This window comes from Macrobrachium nipponense, chromosome 36, assembly GCF_015104395.2.
Source record: "Macrobrachium nipponense isolate FS-2020 chromosome 36, ASM1510439v2, whole genome shotgun sequence".
NCBI lineage: Eukaryota > Metazoa > Arthropoda > Malacostraca > Decapoda > Palaemonidae > Macrobrachium > Macrobrachium nipponense.
Genome location: NC_087220.1, coordinates 58,887,180 through 58,913,329, shown reverse-complemented (window position 1 = coordinate 58,913,329; position 26,150 = coordinate 58,887,180). Strand labels below are relative to the sequence as shown.

The following is a 26,150-nucleotide window of genomic DNA, read 5'->3' as shown; positions in this document are numbered from 1 at the left end:
GCTTCGAATATGTACATACACGTCAACAGACATCATTAACTTTTCAGATCTCGTTAGCTGCACAAAATGTCACGATACATATTACGCAAAAATACAACATCACAGCGCAATACGCATTTCGACGTTCACCTTTCCTCGTTTCACAGCACAGTTGAATAAATAGATAAATAGATAAATAACATTTAGCCAAAAGGCCAAGCAAGAGCTGGGACGTAGTATGACGTCATTCAACTCTGAAAAAGAAAATGACAATAAAAAAAGGTTTGAAAGGTGTAACAGGACGAAATCTTTTAGCAGTTACACTACAAATCAATTGTTAGGAGAGGTTGGAAAGTTAAGATAAAAGAGAATATAGAATATGAACGAAGGTACAGTAAAAGGAATGAAAAGGGGTTGCAGCTAGGGGGTCTAAGACAGGGACGAAGCTGCAAACGACCTTTAGAAATGCCTACAGTGGACTATAAGAGGTGTACCGATGGTACTACTACAACCCCTACGGTGTTTATTTAGTTTTTTTTTTTTTGGGGGGGGCGTGGTTAGGTTTAACCTTGGCGGCGATTTGCACTAAAAGACTGCTCTAACTGAGGAATTAGTTTTTAAAGCAATGTAAACTACCCCAACATATCTTCAATTTTCCATTGTTTTCGTTACTGAGAGAACCTAGGGATACAATTGAGCCTGTAAGGTAGTATTTTCATAATTTACTAACGTTTTTATCTATTTATCAATTTGTTCATTAATTTTTTTTCCTTTCCTGATAACTTATCTCTTCTTTCTGTATTTCCCTTACCCTTCTGTTAAGCCTTTCAAACGAACACCACAATATTCTTTGGAAGCTTGAATAATAAAATAATATAATAATAATAATAATAATAATAATAATAATAAAATAATAATAATAATAATAATAATAATATTTTGGAAGAAGACCCTCTTTTAAACAAATTCTGTTGAATAAAATGGCAGACTTCAGCGAATTAATCTTATCTATTATCTTTTCTATTTTTCTTATTACTCGCTTTTCTGGCTCAGCGATACTTCGCAATAATTGGCCAATATTCAGCATTATTCCCCAGACCAATATTGGCCAATTATTGCGAAGTATCGCTGAGCCAGAAAAGCGAGTAATAAGAAAAATAGAAAAGATAATAGATAAGATGAATTCGCTGAAGTCTGCCATTTTATTCAACAGAATAATAATAATAATAATAATAATTTCAAATCAGTGGCCCCTCTGATTAGCTTGTTCCATACGAACAGGATTCATCATCTTCTTCTGAATAATAAAAATAACAATTTACATGTCGACTTCTAAATAAAGGGAGTGACTAGTTATATATTATCTATAAATAGCCTTCGTGCAGAGAAGTATAGACACGTCATATTATCTATTTTTACTATATCTGATATGTGTTTTTTTATTCATATAATTCCTGACGTCATCAAAATGTCGTTATTGCAAACTTTCTCCTCTCCTCGGGCAACTATTCATGGCATTCTGGGTGCAATAATGATCTCTCTCTCTCTCTCTCTCTCTCTCTCTCTCTCTCTCTCTCTCTCTCTGCCACACACACACACATACACACACATAGGCCCATTTAGCAATAGAATATGTGAGAAGTTGCTGAATACTAGCAACAGTGTGAGTGGGCGGCTGACTAAGGTTTGTAAGGTAATTATGAGTGAGAGAAAGGTTCCAGAGGAGTGAATTAGAGTAATAGTAATAGACGAACTCCTTTGTATATATATATATATATATATATATATATATATATATATATATATATATATATATATGTATGTATGTATGTATGTATATATATATATATATATATATATATATATATATATATATATATGCAGAAGCCAGGTACTATGTCGTACCTCTAAGTAAATGGGGATACAATCCACAATGAAGTAAATTCCTCTTGTAGTGAACAAGACCACAGTTGATGGTCGAAAGCTCTAACCCTATACAAGAACTATATATTTCAAACTACAAGAGGAATTTACTTCATTGTGGATTGTATCCCCATATATATATATATATATATATATATATATATATATATATATATATATATATATATATATACACACACACACACACAGAAAGTAACACACCAATCACTGAAACATTCATAGTAAACTATTTAACAGAAGCAAGAGAGAGCAACAGAAAGCAATAGAAAGCAAAAGAATGCAAAAATGAAAGGAAATTTAACACATAGGAAACACAGACGTAACGAGACTCTCTCTCTCTCTCTCTCTCTCTCTCTCTCTCTCTCTCTCTCTCTTCTCATGGATGGCGCGGCGACCATTTGTATGCGCAGACAGGTTTCGGTAATTACCGGACCAAGCCACCAACATCCGTCTTCCTCAGGTCTCTCTCTCCCTCTCTCTCCCTCTCTCTCCTTGAAGATCAGCTTTGGAGTTTCATTAAAACGTCCGTTTTCCCTGTCATTTGTTTCTCTAAATAGTTCGGGAAAAGGTGTAATATAAAATATTATCTATAATAAATTAATAGGTGGAATGGGAAGGTAGGGGAGACACCCCTCACCCACCTCCTGCAATCCTGTTTGTCCACCTAGTGTGAGGGAGGGGTAGGTAGGTAGAATGGGAGTGTAGGGGAGACAGCCACCCATCACCTGCAATCCTGTTTGTCCACCCTGTGGTGGGGTGGGGTATGTAGGGGGAATGGGAGTGTTGGGGAGACATCCACCCTACTCCTGCAAACCAGTTTGTCCACCCTGTGGTTGGGTGGGGTAGGTAGGGGGAATGGGAGGGTAGGTAAGACATCCACCTTCCTGCAATCCTGTTTGTCCACCCTGTGTTGGGGTGGGGTAGGTAGGTGGAATGAGAGGGTAGGGGAGACATCCACCCACCCTCCTCCTGCAATCCTGGTTGTACGCCCTGTGTGGGAGGCAGGGCAGGGTGGGGGGAATGGGTGGGTAGGGGAGACATCCACCCCCCCCCAGCAAACATGTTTGTTCACCCCAGGTGGTGGTGGGGTAGGTAGTGGGAGTGGGAGGGTAGGAAAGACATCCATCCTCCTCCTAGTGCAAACCTGTTTGTCCAACCTGTGTGGAGGTTGGGTAGGTATGGGGATCAGAGGGTTGGGAAGACAGCAGCCCCGGGGATCCAGCGCGTGTAGCGCATGCCGAGGTCATTCAGTGCTGCAATGGAAAATGAAAGTAAGAAAAAGACCGTTAAGTAGTGCCCACGGTGCAGCTTGTGAGGTGCACTGCTAGCACTACGCCCTTACGAGGGAGAAGGTGTGAGCTTTTATCGAAACGGATAAAAAAATTTTTCACTTATGCCACTTTAAAAATTCGTTGTTTTTGTACCAATGGATTGGTTCAGTCTAAGGAACCAGCCAACTGGGTTCTGGTGCTCCTTTGAAAAAAGTAGCAGAGAGTAGCAGGTATAACATTACCTAGAGTGGTGATCTTTTGCGGAAAAGTATCGGAAAGTAGCATGGATATATTACCTATTCTGGTGCTCCTTTGAGTAAAAGAAAGTAGCAGGTACAACACAGCCAATTCTGGTGCCCTTTGAGAAGGTGACAGAAAGTAGCATGCATAACTTTGCCAATTCTGGTGCTCCTTTGAGTAACAGAAAGTAGCAGGTAAAACACTGGCAACTCTGGTGCTTTGGAAAAAGTAACAGAAAGTAAAATACACAACATTACCAATTCTGAAGCTCCTCTAATAAAAAAAGTAACAGGAAGCATTAAGTATAAACTAACTATTCTAGTGCTCCTTTGAAAGAGTAACAGAGAGTAGCAGGTATGACATTAACCATTTATTTTATAATATACCCAGATAACAATACAGTCATTGTTTCTATAAAGCACTAGAGCACAATGACAAATCTTCTATATAATATGCAAATGAAAATAGGTCGCGCACCCTCATATCCTTCCCTAGCCCAGACCGGAGAGAAGACCAGCGATCACACAGCACGACCAAAATATCTAGATCGATATTTGGCTAGAAATAAAAAAACGAAAGATATCTAATGAATAGGTAATTCCTCAAATAAGAGAAAAAATGTGTTTGAATGTACAACGACCACCCGAAATTAACTTGCCCTTTTGAATCTTGGATGCGACCTTGGCAACAGCTCTTATCTAAAACAAATGATGATGTCCAGGGGACTGGGTGCTTGAAGAACTGTAAAGGTTACTACGAGGTCTCACATCTATTTGTGACATGGCAAGTTCAAGGACACGACATGGCCTTTTTCGTTTTCTGTAAAACTCAAAACTATTGAGATGGCTTTGTCTGTCCGTCCGCACTTTTCTCTCCCCACACTTTTTCTGTCCGCCCTCAGATCTTAAACACTACTGAGGCTACAAGGCAAGAGGGCTGCAAATAGGTATTTTCTGTCCGCCCTCAGAACTTAAACACTACTATTCTGTCCGTCCTCAGAACTTAAACACTACTATTCTGTCCGTCCTCAGAACTTAAACACTACTATTCTGTCCGTCCTCAGAACTTAAACACTACTGAGGCTACAAGGCTAGAGTGCTGCAAATAGGCATTTTCTGTCCGTCCTCAGAACTTAAACACTACTATTCTGTCCGTCCTCAGAACTTAAACACTACTATTCTGTCCGTCTCAGAACTTAAACACTACTATTCTGTCCGTCCTCAGAACTTAAAACACTACTGAGGCTAGAAGGCTAGAGGGCTGCAAATAGGTATTTTCTGTCCGTCCTCAAAACTTAAACACTACTATTCTGTCCGTCCTCAGAACTTAAACACTACTATTCGTCCGTACCAGAACTTAAAACAAATACTGAGGCTAGAAGGCTAGAGGGCTACAAATAAGACTTTTCTGTCCGTCCTCAGAACTTAAACACTACTATTCTGTCCATCCTCAGAACTTAAACACTACTATTCTGTCCGTACTCAGAACTTAAACACTACTATTCTGTCCGTCCTCAGAACTTAAACACTACTATTCTGTCCGTCCTCAGAACTTAAACACTATTGAGGCTAGAAGGCTAGAGGTCTGCAAATAAGTATTTTCTGTCCGTCTTCAGAACTTAAACACTACTGAGGCTAGAAGGCTAGAGGGCTGCAAATAGGTATTTCTGTCCGCCCTCAGAACTTAAACACTACTATTCTGTCCGTCCTCAGAACTTAAACACTACTATTCTGTCCGTCCTCAGAACTTAAACACTACTGAGGCTAGAAGGCTAGAGGGCTGCAAATAGGTATTTTCTGTCCGTCCTCAGAACTTAAACACTACTATTCTGTCCGTCCTCAGAACTTAAACACTACTATTCTGTCCGTCCTCAGAACTTAAACACTACTGAGGCTAGAAGGCTAGAGGGCTGCAAATAGGTATTTTCTGTCCGTCCTCAGAACTTAAACACTACTATTCTGTCCGTCCTCAGAACTTAAACACTATTGAGGCTAGAAAGCTAGAAAGCTGCAAAAAGGTATTTTCTGTCCGTCCTCAGAACTTAAACACTACTATTCTGTCCATCCTCAGAACTTAAACACTACTATTCTGTCCATCCTCAGAAGATAAACACTACTGAGGCTAGAAGGCTAGGGGGCTGCAAATAGGTATTTTCTGTCCGTCCTCAGAACTTAAACACTACTATTCTGTCTGTCCTCAGAACTTAAACACTACTGAGGCTAGAAGGCTAGAGGGCTGCAAATAGGTATTTTCTGTCCGTCCTCAGAACTTGAACACTACTATTCTGTCCGTCCTCAGAACTTAAACACTATTGAGGCTAGAAGGCTAGAGAGCTGCAAATAGGTATTTTCTGTCCGTCCTCAGAACTTAAACACTACTATTCTGTCCGTCCTCAGAACTTAAACACTACTATTCTGTCCGTCCTCAGAACTTAAACACTACTGAGGCTAGAAGGCTAGAGGGCTGCAAATAGGTATTTTCTGTCCGTCCTCAGAACTTAAACACTACTATTCTGTCCGTCCTCAGAACTTAAACACTACTGAGGCTAGAAGGCTAGGGGGCTGCAAATAGGTATTTTCTGTCCGTCCTCAGAACTTAAACACTACTATTCTGTCCGTCCTCAGAACTTAAACACTACTATTCTGTCCGTCCTCAGAACTTAAACACTACTGAGGCTAGAAGGCTAGAGGGCTGCAAATAGGTATTCTCTGTCCATCCTCAGAACTTAAACACTACTATTCTGTCCGTCCTCAGAACTTAAACACTATTGAGGCTAGAAGGCTAGAGATCGCAAATAGGTATTTCCTGTCCGTACCTCAGAACTTAAAACACAACTATTCTGTCCGTCTCAGAACTTAAACACTAATATTCTGTCCGTACACAAGACACTTAAAACACTACTGAGGCTAGAGGCTAGCGGGCTGTAAATAGGTATTTCTGTCAAGTCCTCAGAACTAAACACTACTATTATGTCCGTCCTCAGAAACTAAACAAAAAAAACCTACTATTCTGTCCGTCTCAGAACTTGAAAACCACTACTGAGGCTAGCAAGGCTAGGGGGCTGCAAATAGGTATTTCCTTCCTCCTCAGAACTTAAACACTACTATTCGTCCGTCCTCAGAAACTTAAACACTACTATTCTGTCCGTCCTTCAACTTTAAACACTACTGAGGCAGAAAGGCTAGGGGGCTGCAAATAGGTATTTTCTGTCCGTCTCAGAACTTAAACACTACTATTCTGTCCATCCTCAGAACTTAAACACTACTATTCTGTCCATCCTCAGAAGTTAAACACTACTGAGGCTAGAAGGCTAGAGGGCTGCAAATAGGTATTTTCTGTCCGTCCTCAGAACTTAAACACTACTATTCTGTCCGTCCTCAGAACTTAAACACTACTGAGGCTAGAAGGCTAGGGGGCTGCAAATAGGTATTTTCTGTCCGTCCTCAGAACTTAAAACACTACTATTCTGTCCATCCTCAGAACTTAAACACTACTATTCTGTCCATCCTCAGAACTTAAACACTACTGAGGCTAGAAGGCTAGGGGGCTGCAAATAGGTATTTTCTGTCCGTCCTCAGAACTTAAACACTACTATTCTGTCCGTCCTCAGAACTTAAACACTACTATTATGTCCGTCCATCAGAACTTATTAAACCACTACTGAGGCTAGACAAGGCCTAGGGGGCGGGCAAATTTGCAAATAGGTATTTTTCTGTCCGCTCTCAAGAAACTTAAACAACTACTAATTCTGTCCGTCCTCAGAAACTTAAAAAACACTATTAGGGCTAGAAGGCTAGGGGGCTGCAAATAGGTATCTTTTCTGTCCAGATTCCTCAGAACTTAAAAACACTACTATTCTGTGCGTCCTCAGAACCTTACAAACACTACTATTCTGTCCGTCCTCAGAACTTAAACAAAACGTAACTGAAGGCTTAGAAGGCTAGGGGGCTGCAAATAGGTATTTTTCTCCCTCCCCTGTCCCTTCAGAACTTAAACACTACTATTCTGTCTGGTCCTCAGAAACTTAAACACTAACTAAATTCTGATCCGTCCTCAGAAACTTTAAAACAAAACTACTAGCTGTCCGTCCTCAGAACTTAAACACTACTATTCCTGGTCCCGTCCTCAGAACTAAACACTACTGAGGCTAGAAGGCTAGGAGGGCTGGGGCAAATAGGTATTTTCTTTGTCCGTCCCTCAGAATTAAACAATCTTAAACATTATTTCTGTCCGTCCTCAAAGAACTTAAACAAACTAATTGAGGCTAGAAAGGCTAGGAGGGGGCTGCAAATAGAAAAGGATTTTCTGTCCATCCGCAAGAACATTAAACACTTACTGTTCTGTCCGTCCTCAAAGAACTTAAAGCACTACCTATTCTGTCCCGTCCTCAGAACTTAAACAAACCTACTGAGGCTAGAAAAGGCTTAGGGGCTGCAAAATAGGTATTTTTTCTGTCCGTCCTCAGAAACTTAAACACTACTATTCTGTCCGGTCCTCAGAACTTTAACACTATTGAGGCTAGTAAAGGCCGAGGGGGCTTGCAAAATAGGTATTTTTTCACCAGTAGTCCTCCAGAAACTTAAACAATACTATTCCTGTTCCGTCCTCAGAAACTTAAACACTAAACTATTCTGTCCCGTCCTCAGAACTTAGTTCAAACACTACTTGAGGCTAGAAAGGCTATGGGGGCTGCAAATAGGTATTTTCTGTCCCGTCCATCAGAAACTTAAACAACTACTACTTTCTGTCCGTCCCTAGAACTTAAACACTACTATTACTATCCGTCCTCAGAAACTTAATTAAACAAACCGACTATTTCTGTCCGTCCTCAGAACCTTAAACACTATTGAGGCTAGAAAGGCTAGGGGGCTGCAAATAGGTATTTTTCTGTCCGTGCCTCAGAACTTAAACACTACTATTCTGTCCCGTCCTCAGAAACTTGAACACTACTATTCTGTCCGTCCTCAAGAACTTAAAACTATTGACGCTAAGAAAGGCTAGGGCTGCCAAATAGGTAATTTTCTGTCGGTCCTCAGGGGGAACTTAAACAAACTAACTATTTTTCTGTCCGTCCTCGAACTTAAACACTACTATTCTGTCGTCCTCAGGTACTTAAACACTACTGAAGGCTAGATGGGGCTAGGGGGCTGCAAATAGGTAGTTTTCTGTCCGTTCCTCAGGAACTTAAACACTACTATTCTGTCCCCGGTCCTCCAAATTAAACCTATTTGAAGGCTTAGAAATGCTATTTGGGCTGCAAATACTATTTTTCAGTCGCCGTCCTCAAGAACTTAAACAATACTAATTCTGTCGGTCTCTTCGAAACATTAAACCTACTATTCTGTTCCGTCCTCAGAACTTAAACACTACTTGAGGCTTAAGAAGGCTAGGGGGGCAAGCAATAGGGTATTTTCTGTCCGGGTCCTCAGAACTTAATCCCTACTAAATTCTGTCCGTCCTCAGGAACTTAAACCTACTTTTTATTCTTTCCGGTCCTCAGAACTTCAAACAACTAGCTATTCTGTCCGTCCTTCAGAACTTAACCACTATTGAGGCCTAGAAGGCTAAGGGGCCTGCAAATAGGTAAATTTCTGTCCGTCCTTCAGAACCTTAAACCTTACTATTCTGTCCGTCCTTCCCAGGGGGGGGGGGGGGGGAAAACCTTTTGAACAAACTATATTCTGTCCCTCCTCAAGAGACTTAAACACTATTGAGCTAGAAGGCAGGGGGCTGCTAATAGGTATTTTCTGTCCGCCTCAGAACTTCAAGCACTACTGATGCAGAAGGCTATAGGGTTGCGAATATGTCTTTTTTCTGTCTGTCCTCAGAACTTAAACACTACTATCTGTCCGTCCTCAGAACTTAAACCAGAGGCTAGGGGGCTGCAAATAGGTATTTCCTGTCCGTCCTCAGAACTTAAACACTACTAGTCTGTCCATACCTCAGAACTTAAACACTACGATTCTGTCTGTCCCCTTAGAACTTAAACACTACTATTCTTCTGTCCTCAGAACTTTTAAACACTACTATTCTGTCTGTCCTCAGAACTTACACACTATGAGGCTAGAAGGCTAGGGGGTGCCAATAGGTATTTTCTGTCCGTCCTCAGAACTTAAACACTACTGAGGCTAGAATGCTAGGGGGCTGCAAATAGGTATTTTCTGTCGCGTCCTCAGAACTTAAACACTACTATTCTGTCCTCCTCAGAACTTAAATAACACTACTATTCTGTCCGTCTCAGACTTAAACACTACTATTCGTCCGTCCTCCAGAACTTAAGCACTGACTATTTCTGTCCGTCCTCAGAACTTAACACTAATATTCTTCCGTCCTCAGAACTTAAACACTACTATTCTGTCCGGCCTCAAGAACTTAAAACAGCTACTATTCTGTCCGTCTCTCAGAACTTAAACACTACTATGTTGTCTGTCCTCCAGAACTTAAACACTACTATTCTGCCTGTCCTTCAAGAACTTAAACACTACTATGCTGTCCGTCATCAGAACTTAAACACTACTGAGGCTAGAGGCTAGAGGCTGCAAATTAGGTGCGTGTTTTTGTCCTCGCTGTCCTCAGAAAGACGACTTAAAACACAAAAATAAGAAATAAAACAAACTATTTCTGGTACGGTCGGGCTCAGAACGTAAACCTACTGAGCTAGAAGGCTAAAGGGGCTGGCAAATCGGTATTTTTCTGTCCGTCCTCAGAACCCTACAACAACTATTGAAAAGGCTAGAAGGCTAGGGTCTGCAATAGGTATTTTCTGTCCGTCCTCAGAACTTAAACAACTTAAACCTATTCTGTCCTCCTCAGAACTGAAACATTATCTATTTCTGTCTGTCCTCCAAGAACTTAAACACCTACTATTCTGTCCCGTAACCCAAACTTTAACATACTAATTCTGTGTCCGTCCTTCAGAACTTAAACACTAACCTAATTCTTGTCCATCCCAGAACTTAAACACTAACTATTCTGACTGTCACTCAAGGAACTTAAACACTACTATTCTGGGTCGGGCTTCCTCAGAACTTAAACAAACTACTTTATTCTGGCCGTTTTTCCTCAGGAACGTAAAAACACTACTATTCTGTCCCTGTCCTCAGAACTTGAAACCACTACTAATTCTGTCCTGTCCCTCAGAACTTAAACAGCTACTATTCCTGTCCCGTCCTCAGAACTTAAACAACTTAAACTGATGCTAGAAGGGTTAGAGGCTTGGCAAATAGGTAATTTTCTGTCTGTCCTCAGAACTTACCAACTACTATTCTGGGGGTCCGTCCGCATACTTAACACTATTTAAGGCTAGGAGGCTAGGGGCTGCACATAGGTATTTTCTGTCCTGTCCTCAAACTTAAACACCTCTATTCTTTCTTTCCGGCCTCCGAACTTAAACAACTATTTAGAAAAGCTAGGAGGCCTAGGGGGCTGCAAATAGGTATTTTCTTTCCGTCCTCAGAAACTTAAACACTACTATTCTGTCCGTCCTCAGAACTTAAACACTACTGAGGCTAGAAGGCTAGAGGGCTGCAAATATGTATTTTCTGTCTATCCTCAGAACTTAAACACTACTATTCTGTCCGTCCTCAGAACTTAAACACTATTGAGGCTAGGAGGCTAGGGGGCTGCTAATAGGTATTTTCTGTTCCGTCCTCAGAACTTAAACACTACTGAGGCTAGAAGCTAGGAGGGTTTTGCGAATATGTATTCTTTTTCTGTCTGTCCTCAGAACTTAAACACTCCTATTCTGTCCGTCCTCAGAACTTAACACTATTGAGGCTAGGAGGCTAGGGGGCTGCAAACTAGGTATTTTCTGTCCGGCCCAAGAACCTCTTAAACACTACTATTCTGTCCATCCTCAGAACTTAAACACTACTATTCTGTCTGTCCTTAGAACTTAAACACTACTATTCTGTCTGTCCTCAGAACTTAAACACTACTATTCTGTCTGTCCTCAGAACTTAAACACTACTGAGGCTAGAAGGCTAGGGGGCTGCAAATAGGTATTTTCTGTCCGTCCTCAGAACTTAAACACTACTGAGGCTAGAAAGGCTAGGGGTGGGGCTGCAAATAGTATTTTCTGTCCGTCCTCAGAACTTAAAACACTACTATTCTGTCCATCCTCAGAACTTAAAAAACACTACTATTCTGTCGTGCCTCAGAACTTAAACACTACATTCTCCGTCCTCAGAATTAAGCACTACTATTCTGTCCGTCCTCAGAACTTAAACACTACTATTCTGTCCGTCCTCAGAACTTAAACACTACTATTCTGTCCGTCCTCAGAACTTAAACACTACTATTCTGTCCGTCCTCAGAACTTAAACACTACTATTGTGTCTGTCCTCAGAACTTAAACACTACTATTCTGCCTGTCCTCAGAACTTAAACACTACTATGCTGTCCGTCCTCAGAACTTAAACACTACTGAGGCTTAGGAAGGCTAGAGGGCTGCAAAATAGTATTTTTCTGTCTGTCCTCAGAACTTAAACACTACTATTCTGTCCGTCCTCAGAACTTAAACACTACTGAGGCTAGAAGGCTAGGGGGCTGCAAATAGGTATTTTCTGTCCGTCCTCAGAACTTAAACACTATTGAGGCTAGAAGGCTAGGGGGCTGCAAATAGGTATTTTCTGTCCGTCCTCAGAACTTAAACACTACTATTCTGTCCATCCTCAGAACTGAAACATTACTATTCTGTCTGTCCTCAGAACTTAAACACTACTATTCTGTCCGTACTCAGAACTTAAACACTACTATTCTGTCCGTCCTCAGAACTTAAACACTACTATCCTTTTTTTCGTCCATCCTCAGAAAACTTACACTACTATTTCTGTCTGTCCTCAGAACTTAAACACTACTATCTGTTCCGTCCTCAGAACTTTAAAAACACGACTATTCTGTCCGTCCTCAGAAACTTAAACACTAAAACTATTCTGTCTTGTCCTCAGAACTGAAACACTACTATTCTGTCTGTCCTCAGAACTTAAACACTACTATTCTGTCCGTCCTCAGAACTTAAACACTACTGAGGCTAGAAGGGTAGAGGGCTGCAAATAGGTATTTTCTGTCTGTCCTCAGAACTTAAACACTACTATTCTGTCCGTCCGCAGAACTTAAACACTATTTAGGCTAGGAGGCTAGGGGGCTGCAAATAGGTATTTTCTGTCTGTCCTCAGAACTTAAACACTACTATTCTGTCCGTCCTCAGAACTTAAACACTATTTAGGCTAGAAGGCTAGGGGGCTGCAAATAGGTATTTTCTTTCCGTCCTCAGAACTTAAACACTATTGAGGCTAGAAGGCTAGGGGGCTGCAAATAGGTATTTTCTGTCCGTCCTCAGAACTTAAACACTACTATTCTGTCCATCCTCAGAACTTAAACACTACTATTCTGTCCGTCCTCAGAACTTAAACACTACTATTCTGTCCGTCCTCAGAACTTAAACACTACTATTCTGTCCGTCCTCAGAACTTAAACACTACTATTCTGTCTGTCCTCAGAACTTAAACACTACTATTCTGTCTGTCCTCAGAACTTAAAACCATACTGAGGCTTAGAAGGTAAGGGGCTTGCAATAGTTAATTTTCTGTTCGTTCTAGAAACTTAAAACACTACTAAGGCTAGTAAGGCTAGGGGGCTGCAAATAGGTTTTCCTTTCGTGCCCTCAGAAACTTAACACTACTGAGGCTAGTTAAGCCTAGGGGTCTTGCAAATAGGTATTTTCGGTCCGTCCTCAGAACTTAAACACTACTGAGGCTAGAAAGCTAGGGGGCTGCAAAAATAGGTATGTCCGTTCCTGAAACTTAAACCTACCTATTTCTGTTCCAATCCTCAGAACTTAAACATACTATTCTCCGTCCCAGAACTAAAACACTACCATTCTAGTTCCGGCCTAGAAACTAAAACAAATACTATTTTTCTGTCCGATCCTCAGAACTTAAACACTACTATTCGTCCGTTCCTCAAAGTTAAACACCTAATATTCTGTCCGTCCTCAGAACTTAAACACTACTATTCTTGTTCCTCCTACTTAAACACTACGATTTTCCTGTCCTCAGAACTTTAAACACTACTACTGGTCTGTCCCGGAAACTTAAAATACTATGTCCGTCCTCAGAAACTTAAAACACTACTTGAAAGGCTTAGAAGGCTAGAGGCTCAAATAGGTATTCTGTCGTTCTCAGAACTTAAACACTACTATTCTGTCCGTCCTCAGAACTTAAAACACTTTAAAGCAATAACCTATTTTCTGTCCCGTCCTCCGACTTAGGGCTAGAGGCTAGGGGGCTGCAAATATTATTTCTGTTTCTCCGTCTCCAGAACCTTCCAAACACTACTATTTCTCTCCGTCCTCAGACTACGCTAACTTAAATTCCTTCTGTCCTCAGAAATTTTAAACCACTAACTATCCGTCCTCAGAACTTTAAACACTACTGAGGCTGAAGGCTAATGCTGCAAAAATAGGTATTTTCTGTCCGTCCTCAGAACTTAAAACACTACTATTCTGTCCCTCTAGAACTTAAACACTTATTCTGTCCGTACCTCAGAACTTAAACCACCATACTGAGGCTAGAGGCTAGTGGGGGGCTGCAAATAGGTATTTTTCTGGTTTTCTGCCCTCAGAACTTAACACTTAACTGGGGGGAGGGCTAGAAGCCTATGGGCTGCAAATAGTATTTTCTGTTCGTTCCTCAGAATTAAAACACTACTGAGGCTAGAAAGGCTAGGGGGCTGCAAATTAGGTATTTTTTTCTGTCCGTCCTAAGACTAAACCCTACTATTCCTGTCCATCCTCAGAACTTAAACACTACTATTTCTGTCGTCCCTCCAAGAACGAAAAACACATACTATTTCCTGTCCGTCCCTCAGAAACTTAAACACTTATATTCTGTTTCCGGTCTCTCCAGAACTTAAACACTAACTATTCGTCCCCGTCCCTCAAGACTTAACACTACTATTCTTGGTTTTTTTTCCGTCTCGACTTAAACTGACTAATTCGTCCGTCCTCAGAACTTAAAACACTACTTATTTCGTTCCTCCGTCCTCAGAAAACTAACACTACTCCTTCGGTTCTTGTCCTTCGAACTTAAACACTACGATTCTGTCCGTCCTCAGAAACTTAAACACACTGAGGCTAGGAAGGGGCTAGGAGGCCGCCTGCAAATAATGGTATCCTGTCCTGTCCTCAGAACTTTAAACACTACTATTTCTGTCCGTCCTCAGAACTTAAACACTAATTAGGCTAGAGGCAGGGGCTGCAAATAGGATTTTCTGTCCGTCCTCAGAACTTAAACACTTGAGCTATGAGGCTAGGGTGCCTGCAAAATAGGTATTTCTGTCCGTCCTCAAACTTAAAACACACTATTCTGTCCATCCTTGAACTTAAACACTACATTTCTGTCCGTTCCTCAGACTTAAAACACTACTATTCTGTCCGTTCCTCAAACTTAAACACTACTATCCTGTCACGTCCTCAAACTTAAACAACTCTATTCTGGTTTTCCGTCCTCAGAACTTTAAACATCTACTATTCTGTCCGTTCTCCACTTAAAAACACTACTATCGTCCGTCCTCAGAACTTAAACACTACTATTCTGTCCTGTCCTCAGAAACTTAAACACTACTATTATGTCCTCCTCAGAACTTAAACCACTACTATCTGTCCGTCCTCAGAAACTAAACACCTAACTATTCTGTCCGTCCTCAGACTTAAACACTACTATTCTGTCCGTTCCCTCAAACTTAAACACTACTATTCTGTCTGTCCGCAGAAAAACTTAAACACTACTATCTGGTCAATGTCCTCAGCTAAACACTCCTGTATTCTGTCCTCCTCAGAACTTAAACACTACCCTGGCTTCTCGAAGGCTAGAGGGCTGCAATTAGGTATTTTCTGTCCGCCCTCAGATCTTAAAAACTACTGAGGCTAGAGGACTGCAAATTGGTACATTTATCATCCACCCTCCAATCCTCAAACGTACCAAATTGCAGTCTTCCAGTCTCTCGGTAGTTTTTATCTAATCTAAGGTTGAAGTTAGCTATAATCGTGCGTCTGGCAGTGGCTGAAAACATCATGGGCCACGGCTCATACAGCCTTATACGGTAATGATACATTGATGCTTCAGCCTTGAAAATTATCACGTTTCCCTACTTCTGCAGAAGCTCGAAGTCTTTCTATCAGTGAATTCGTGACATAAGCATCTTAAAATCACCAACTTGCCCATTCACATATCTCTCTCTCTTGATTTGTGTACGAAAACAAAACTCTGGTAGCTGATGGAATATAATAAAGAATTTAGGCCAAACGCCAAGCACTGGGACCTATGAGGTCATTCTGCGCTGGAAGGGAAACTGAGAGTAGAATTGGCATGAAAGGTGTAACAGGAGGAAAACCTCAAAGCAGTTGCACTAAGAATATAATCTTTACCACTTATGCGTGAGGGGAAAATCTTGCACACGTCCGGAGTAAGCTGGAGGTCGGATCATGCCTTAGTTTAGTTACGTGATAGAATTCTTTAGATTTCATAAATGCAGTTAATGAATAACTTGAAACATAGCCTTGTGCCTCGTCAGTGTCATTAACTTATAATGAATATTAATTTATAATAATTTTCGACTTGTTATATATCCTTTTGAAGGCAAAGTTTAATCATGTATAAATGCTCAAATTTTTTTTTGTAAAATAAATTGGTAATTGTAAATATATTATATATATATATATATATATATATATATATATATATATATATATATATTTACGTAACGTATATATATTTATATATATATATATTACGTTACGTTAATATAATCTCAATGATTTCGAGTGAGAGAGAGAGAGCGAGAGAGAGAGAGATCTGACTGCCTCGAGGTCCTAAGATAGAATGAAATCTCTTCCTTTACGGAAACTGGAGAGGGCAGATGTCAAAAACGTTTTTGACATGAAAGCTTCCAGAAAGTTCGAATCTGATGCAATCTCACATACAAAATGTGCAATTCCCACGTGGGACTTGACAAAGACATACCCGTACAAGACGAGTCTGTTAAAAAAAAAAAGACACGTACTCTACTCGATCGAAACGGAGGCTGAGCGACAATTAAGATTGACATGTTTTGATAACAACGCAAGACTCAATTCTTTCGCTATCACATGCGTTGACAGATTTAGGAAAGCAAACGGATCTCTGAGTTCCTCTAATCTCAAAGTGTTGACACAAAAGTTAAACATTCATAGCTTCGAAAAGACAAAGTAAAAATCTCTCTCTTTTTACGTTATATATATATTCTTTTACAACAGGTAATGCGAAATCTGAACACACATTTTAAAACATCCTATTCTAAGCTATCTAGCAATCTGAAAAAATGTTGCACAATCTTACATGACATTTCAAAGAGGGGAAACATGCATTTTGAAAGTAGCAATATATATATATATATATATATATATATATATGTACATCGAGCTACAAATGTCCTTTAATTTAATATCTAATTCACTCTACCTCGGAATTAATATATTTTCATATATGCTTAACCGAAAGGGAATTTTTATTAGGCGATAATAGAATTGTCGGCGCCCTGGCGCGAACCCCAGGACACCAAGAAATCCAGGAACGTCAGTGAAGCTTTTACCCACTCACCACCGCAGTAAAAGCTTCACGGACGTTCCTGGATTTGTATGGTGTCCTGGGTTTCGCCTTTGGGCGCCGCCAATTTCTATTTATCGCCTAATAAAAAATTCCGGGCTTCGGTTCCGCACTTTATATGAAAATATTTAATTCCGAGGTAGAGTGAATTAGATTATTAAAGGCTTTGTTTGCTCCGATGTTATGTATATGAATTCACCGGGTAATGTGATATGCAATAATATATAATTATTATATATATATATATTGCGGCCTGGGCGCCGAACAATTTTTATCGCCTAAATAAAAAATTCCCCTTCGGTCAGCATATGAAAAAATTATATTAATTCCGAAGGGGTAGAGTGAAATTAGTATTAAAAGGACATTTGTTAACTTCGAGGTATGTATATGAATCACGGTAATGTTAGATATTAGGATAATTATATATATATATTATATTATATTATAATATATTATATATACATTTCCAGGAACGTCAGTGAGCTTTTAACCCACTCCACCACGAGTAAAAGCTTCACGGACGTTCCTGGTATTTGTATGGGTCCTGGGTTTTGCGTCCAGGGCGCCGACAACTCTATTATCGGCCTAATAAAAAAATTCCCCTTCGGTTCAGCATATATGAAAATATATTTAATTCCGAGGTAGGTGAATAGTATTAAAAGGCATTTGGTAGCTCGGATGTATGTATGAATCAAACGGTATGTGATATGACATATATATATATATATATATATATATATATATATATATATATATATATGTATTATATATATATATGCATGTTATATCACATTACCGTGATTCATATACATACATCGAGCTACAAATGTCCTTTAATATCTAATTCACTCTACCTCGGAATTAATATATTTTTCATATATGCTGAACCGAAGGGGAATTTTTATTAGGCGATAATAGAATTGTCGGCGCCCTGGCGCAAACCAGGACACCATACAAATCCGGAACGTCCGTGAAGCTTTTACTGCGGTGGTGGAGTGGGTAAAAGCTCACTGACTTCCTGATTTCTGGTGTCCTGGGTTCGCGCCAGGGCGCCGACAATTCTATTATCGCCTAATAAAAATTCCCTTTCGGTTAAGCATATATGAAAAATATATTAATTCCGAGTAGAGTGAATTAGATATTAAAGGACATTTGTAGCTCGATGTACATATATATATATATATCTCTATATATATATATATATTGCTACTTTCAAAATGCATGTTTTCCCCTCTTTGAAATGTCATGTAAGATTGTGCAACATTTTTTCAGATTGCTAGATAGCTTAGAATAGGATGTTTTAAAATGTGTGTTCAGATTTCGCATTACCTGTTGTAAAAGAATATATATATAACGTAAAAAGAGAGAGATTTTTACTTTGTCTTTTCGAAGCTATGAATGTTTAACTTTTGTGTCAACACTTTGAGATTAGAGGAACTCAGAGATCCGTTTGCTTTCCTAAATCTGTCAACGCATGTGATAGCGAAAGAATTGAGTCTTGCGTTGTTATCAAAACATGTCAATCTTAATTGTCGCTCAGCCTCCGTTTCGATCGAGTAGAGTACGTGTCTTTTTTTTTTTAACAGACTCGTCTTGTACGGGTATGTCTTTGTCAAGTCCCACGTGGGAATTGCACATTTTGTATGTGAGATTGCATCAGATTCGAACTTTCTGGAAGCTTTCATGTCAAAAACGTTTTTGACATCTGCCCTCTCCAGTTTCCGTAAAGGAAGAGATTTCATTCTATCTTAGGACCTCGAGGCAGTCAGATCTCTCTCTCTCTCGCTCTCTCTCTCTCACTCGAAATCATTGAGATTATATTAACGTAACGTAAATTGGTCACTCGTAACTTGTGAGAATTTCATATTTGATATTTCTTAGAGTTATTTAGTGTTATTTAGTTTCTTTTTGTGGAATCTGAACAAACATTGTTTCGTAACGGCGCCTGGTTTTTGTGAAATTGTGTAAGACAAGACTGCAGCAAATTAAGAAGTTGGTATACCAAAAAGGTAAAGTGTGTTATATTTTTATTAGTTGCAACTAATAACGGATAGGAATTGTGTTTAACTAATAATGGATAGGGAGTGTGGTTAACTAATAATTGATAGGAACTGTGGTTAACTAATAACAGATGGTTGTGAAGGTTTGGTAAAAACTGTTGGTTAGTGTTTTTGAGTGAAAAAGATTTACACTTTTACACATTGCGTATTTTTGTGTTTGTGAATGTTCCATTGTTCATTTTCCTATTGAAGTGTGTCTTTTTATTTTATATTTTCATTTGCATTCACAATTTAATTGACTTAGTTATTTTCATTGCTTAATCATTGCACATTAAAATAAATCTAACATTTATGAATTAATTTGCATTTACTTAGAATTCTTTTCAAGTTTTATTGTTGTTTAGCACTTGTGAATTAATTTCAAATTTTCAATTATTGCCTAACACTTTGAATTTTGATTGAATTAATTTTCTTGAATTTTGTGATAAATTAATTTTGATTTAATTTTACTTAATTTGATTCAAGAATTAATTAAACTTTACTTTGTTTTCAAGTAACAGTAATTTTCCCTGATACTGTGAATTTCACTTATAAATTTTGAATTTAATAATAAATTTTTGTATTTAAAATTTTTATATATATATATATATATATATATATATATATATATATATAATATATATATATATATATATATATATATACAGGCGGTCCCCGGGTTACGACGGTTCCGGCTTACGACGTTCCGAGGTTACGACGCTTTTTCTTAAATATTCAATGGAAAAAATCCGTCCTGGGTTACGACGCTTGTTCCGAGGTTACGACGCTTGACGCTTCCCGACGCTCCGAGTTAACGACGCTTTTAAAAAACGCATACTATGATAAAAATCCTTTATAGTTTTAGCACAGTATATTAATAAAAAATAAGTTTCTGGTTAGATTACAACAAAAAATTTTGAGATTATGATGATTTTCGACACTTTTTATGTTGTATTTTTCTATGTTTTTTAGTGACGCCTCATATGCGGAACTAGTTTCCGAGCGAATGAATACATACTAGTTTACATATAACAGTCCAAAAGCCGCCAAATTAATTTTTGAAAAAATCATTGCCTTGTTTCCAGTAATAATTATTCAAAAGCGCAAATTTTTTAATGAAAAAATTTCATTTGCTTTGTTTCCAGTTTCAATAAACAAAACGAAGTTTCGGTTTAGAAATTACAAACGCAAATTCCCAAAGTATCCAAAGAGAGACATTATCCAGTATTTTTGATCAGAGAGAGAGAGAGAGAGAGAGAGAGGAGAGAGAGAGAAGAGAGAGAGAGAGAGAGGAGAAGATGAAGAGGCGTTCTTCCGACGCTCCGAGTTAACGACGCTTTAAAAAAACGCATTACTATGAAAAAAATCTTTATTTTAGTTTGCACGTAATTAATAAAACAATAAGTTTCTGGTTTAGATGCAACAAAAATTTTGAGATATTGATGATTTTCGGACACCTTTTTATGTTGTATTTTTCTGTTTTTAGTGACGGCCTCATATGCGGAACTAGTTGTCCGAGCGGAATGGAATACATACTAGTTTCATATACAGTCCAAAAGCGGCAAATAATGGGAAAAAATTCATTGCTTGTTTCCAGACTAATAACCAAAACGAAGTTTTTCTGGTTAGATTACAACGCAAATTCAACAGTTATCCAAGAGAGAACATTATCCATATAATTTTGGATCAGAGAGAGAGAGAGAGAAGAGAGAGAGAGAGAGAGAGAGAGGGAGAGAGAGAGAGAGAGAGAGAGAGAGAGAGGGTCTTCCGACGCTCCGAGTTAAGGACAGAGAAGTGTTCGTTTCGTTAAACGGCCTCTGACTCATGCCAGTAAATGTTTTGTTGATACTAATAATATAAGCCTATTTAAAGATACGTTTACTTTAATTAGTCTATATGATACGTAAATAGTAATCAACTGTTCTTGGAGTAGCCCTCAATATTTGGCAAAATCGAAGTATCCCAAGAGAGACATTATCCAGTACGTAATTTGATCAAAGAGAGAGAGAGAGAGAGAGAGAGAGAGAGAGAGAGAAGAGTAGAGAGAGAGAGAGAGAAACGCTTGGGCAACAATGGTCTCGGGGTTTTTATAGCTTCCTTCTGCTTGATGATCGTGGATATTGTAGAAGGATTTCGACCATACTCGTTTGCCAATCGACGATACGAACCGCCACGTTCATGCTTTGCTATAATTTCATGTTTTGCTTCCATCGAAATCATTTTCTTGGGTTTTTTCTTATCACCTGCTTTGTCTTTAGCTTTGAGACCCATGGTTAATAATAAAAGAAAATAGACAAAACAACGAAAAATAGGCGCAAATACAACGAACTAAACAACGACGTGTTAACATGCAGCACAACAAAACAAACAGACTGAACGCCATTTATCGGTCGCCTATACAACTAACACTCATCGCAAAATCGTATCTCAAATATTTCGTTGTATATCAAGCTTGTATTTTCGCAAATTTTCTGTTATATCTCAAAACATTCGTATATTAGGGCAATCGTATGTCAAGTTTCCAATGTAATTTGATCAGAGAGAGAGAGAGAGAGAGAGAGAGACGCTTTTGGCAACAATGGTCTCGGGGATTGACGTAACGTTTATTTTCTGAACAGATAGGACAGAGAAGTGTTCGTTTCATTAAACGGCCTCTGACTCATGGCAGGAAATGTTTTGTTGATACTAATATATAAGCCTATTTAAAGATACATTTACTTTAATTAGTCTATAATGATACGTAAATAGTAATCACTGTTCTTGTTAGCCCTCAAGATTTTGCAAAATCACTCCAGGTTGTACATCAAAAACTTCAAGAATGTAGTGTCACCAGAGGATTACAATAGTTTTTTTACCTTCAAGAACCCAGCATTCTTTTATGAAAATAACTCCAGGTTGTACATAAAACTACAGGAAACAACATGTAGTAACCAAAGGATTACAAGTAAGGTTTTTATAACTTTTTATTAGTTTAAGACATATTTCCAAGCGTCGTTCCGGCTTACGACGATTTTCGGATTACGACGCGTCTCAAGAACGGAACCCCCGTCGTAACCGCGGGGACTGCCTGTATATATACATATATATATATATATATATATATATATATATATATATATATATATATATAGATATATATATATATACATATATATATATATATATATATATATATATATATATATATATATGTATATTATATATATATAATATATATATATATATATATATATATATAAAGGTAATGCCCCAGAGGAAAATGAAAAACGAGAACTGCCTGAGATCTTTCGGTCTTAACAACCCTTTACTAGAAGCAAGACTGACCAGAACAATGAGAAACACAGTACAGGTAAGCATATATAAATGGACATTACAAGATTAACAAAAGGTCCAGGTGACAAACAGAAACGAAAAGACGCCCTTAGGCTGCTAGACTGAAGATTTAAAAGCACCCATCTACACGTGGTCACAGGTAAAGTTAGTCAGAAAACAATACATTTTGTTTTAGGAACAAAGGCATATATACAAATGGACAGTACAAAATTAGCAAAATCCCGAAGGCTAGATTAAGGATTTAAGAAGTCTGAACACTTTTGTAAATTCATGTTGTTAGTATAGTAGATTCGCATCAACCATGCATCTGATGTCTAGACCAAGTCCCCTACGACGCTCTTAATTAGTTGTTGGTAAGCTAATCACAGGGCTTGAAACTCTCAGCCTCTTGAGAGAGTTCACATAGGCAGGATGTATGTTCCACCTCTCCTGAGGGATACTTTTGACAGATGTATTCCTCAAGAGAGACAGAGTTTCCAGCCCTGTGACTGGCTTATCAACAGCCAATCAGGAGCGTCATAAGGGACTGGCCTAGACATCAGATGCACAGTTGACATGAATCTACTATAACACAAAGTGTATTGTTTTTCGAATTAAATCTTAAATCCTTAATCTAGCCTTCGGGGTTTTGCTAATTTTGCATTGTCCATTTGTATATGCCTTTGTTCCTAAAACAAAATGCATTGTTTTCTGACTAACTTACCTGTGACCACATGTGGGTGGCTGCTTTTAAATCTTTAATCTAGCCCATGGGCGTTTTTTTTTTTTTCGTTTCTTTTGGTGACCTGGACCTTTTGTTAATCACAAAATGTCCATTCGTATATGCTTACCTCGTACCGTGTTTCTCATTGTTCAGATCAGTCTTGCCTTTGGTAAATGGTCGCTAAGACCGACAGATCGAAGGCAGTTCTCATTTTTCATTTTCCATTCATTTTCCCAACCGCTGGAACTAATTCTAAGCATTTTCTCAACCTCTGACTAATTAGGTTAAATTCTCCCAACCTTTCTGTTCAGTTTCCCAACCTTTTAAACTAATTCTGTTCATTTTCCCAACCTCGGAGACTAATTATGTTAATTTTCCCAAACTTTCTGTTACTGTTCCCAACCTTTGAAACAATTTTGGCTCATTTTCCCGAACTTTTAAACTAATTCTGTTCACATACCTCAACCTTTGGAAATAATTATGTTCATTTTCCTGACCTATATGACTAATTCTGTTCATTTTCTCAACTTATATGACCAATTCTGTTAATTTTCCCAACCTTTATGACTAATTCTGTTCAATTTCCCAACCTTTATGACTAATTCTGTTCGTTTTCCAACTTATATGACTAATTCCATTCATTTTCCCGACCTATAAGAATAATTCTGTTCATTTTCCCGACCTTTATGACTAACTCTGTTCATTTTCCCGACCTATATGAATAATTCCAATCATTTTCTCAACCTTTACGACCAATTCTGTTCATTTTCCCGACCTATATGAATATATCCGATAATTTTCCCGATTTTTATGACTAATTCTGTTCATTTTCCTGACCAACATGACTAATTCTGTTCATTTTCCCGACCTTTTAAACCAACACTGTTCATTTTCCTCAACTTTCATGGCTAATTCTGTCCATTTTCCCGACCTATATGAATATATCTGATCATTTTCCCGATTTTTATGACTAATTCTGTTCATTTTCCCGACCAACATGACTAATTCTGTCCATTTTCCCGACCTATATGAATATATCCGATAATTTTTTCGACCTACATAACTAATTCCCTTCATTTTCCCGACACTTCCACAGGTGGTGCAGGAGTACGAGAGAGCTGTGATCTTCAGACTAGGAAGACTGCTACAAGGTGGCTCAAAGGGACCAGGTAAGACTGTTCATGTTTCCCTCTTCCATTGACGCACCTGTGTCAGGTGTACTGAGATTAAAGAAGTTCTCTCTCTCTCTCTCTCTCTCTCTCTCTCTCTCTCTCTCTCTCTCTCTCTCTCTCTCTCTCTCTCCTGTGAGTACTACTTCATTTAGGTAATAAATGTTTGACATTGCCAGTACTCACAGAAATAACAGCAAAATTGCAATTCCTAATTCTGGATCAATCTAACATCTATCAGAATCGAGCTGATTTGTCACTTTAACCCAATTCTTTCCGTCTCTCGTTTATATCCGGCTATTTCCCCCTATTAACTCTATAAACTCTTTTATTAACTGTCTATCTCACTTCTCTCGGTTTGTCCCGGTGCTTCAGAGAAAAAAGAAACGAAAGAGAAAAAAAGTGTGAATAAAAATAAACTATTTAATTAACATGAAACTCTTCTTTCAGAATCTCCCCCCTACAGGACGCCATATCTGAGGACAGACTCACATGCAGGCGAAAATAAGTGCTACAGCATAGTATATATATATTCCGTCAGGTCTCGCATCCTCAGATGACCCAATATTATGATCTCCATTATACCTTCCCCCTCTTCTTGTTGTTGTTGTTGTTCTTGTTCTTCTTTTTTCAATTGCTCTCTCTCTTTCATCATCAAATTCTTCTCTTACCTGCAGGGATCTTCTTCATATTGCCATGCATAGAATCCTACTCAAAGGTCGACTTGAGGACTAGTGTATTTGATGTTCCCCCCCAAGAGGCAAGTTCATTTTGGGAATGAAAGAGATATACATAGAAAGATACACTATATTATTATTATTATATTATTATTCACTATTACTATTGTTATTGTTACTGTTATCGTCATTGTAATCTTCCGCTCACCGGTTATATACTACTACAACTGTTTTCAATTCATTCGCTTGCTCAAAGTACTGCTGTGTCTTTTTCAAATTCCTCTTGTGTGGTCTGTCTATTTTCAATCTATCTCTCCTCTCTCCTTCCTTTGACATATCTCTAATCTTTCTCCTACCTTTCCTTCTACTCTCTCTCTCTCTCTCTCTCTCTCTCTCTCTCTCTCTCTCTCTCTCTCTCTCTCTCTCTCTCTTCGTTCTCCCACCACCTCCGTTCTCAACTGTCGACACAGTCAATCAGTCACACGCTCGATCTAAAAACAGTAGCAGTCATGTTGGACACAAGGCCAAGTCACCATTGCCCAACGCCATTGTGGAATTTTGACATTTTTCCCCAAAAAATTTTTTTGAAAATCAGATTGAAAAGTTATTATTCACCGTCTGGGGGGAAAACTGTCTGTCGCTCGGTAAGCGGACCACTCTCTAAGGTATCTCAGTACGTCGGCTGATCGGACTACGTAACTTGACGTGGCAGCAAAAAGTAATTTCTTTATATAAATATAGTGATGAAGAGTAGTACGTACCGAGCGACAGACATCCTTTCTCTTACTCTGCAGCGCATGTGTAGTTAAATCTGATTGTATATAAAAATAAAACTATATGTGTATGTACATACGTGCATACGTACGTGCTTTTGTATGGGAACGTGTGAACAGATATATATATATATATCTACACATATATATTGTGATGTGCTCTCATACACACCCACGTATGCGTGCGTATACTTTGTGGTGGCTTTTTTCCTCGGTGCATGACTATGGCACTCTGTAGGTCCGTCGAGCAGAATGTCTTCCCTCCTCTCTGGCACTACTCAAAAAGGCCGCGGATGCCCATGGCGACCTGGGCAGGCTGCCCTATATAGTTCAAAATGGGCTCTCCTGTCTCTCCCTCTCTCCATTTCTCTCTCTCTCT

The 26,150-nt window shown here is 38.8% G+C and overlaps 1 protein-coding gene across 4 annotated transcripts in view; it reads left to right on the top strand.

Moving 5' to 3' along the window:
• LOC135203733 (band 7 protein AGAP004871-like) overlaps nt 1-26,150 on the top strand; it is an 86,758-nt gene that overhangs the window by 11,327 nt on the left and 49,281 nt on the right. For 2 of the 4 annotated variants that reach the window (XM_064233657.1, XM_064233656.1), the window contains exons 4-5: nt 24,249-24,321; nt 24,999-25,081. In XM_064233657.1, coding sequence (XP_064089727.1) covers nt 24,249-24,321; nt 24,999-25,081 — 156 coding nt within the window. The remainder of the gene's footprint in view (nt 1-24,248; nt 24,322-24,998; nt 25,082-26,150) is intronic. The other 2 variants (XM_064233659.1, XM_064233658.1) reach the window with 1 other exon arrangement.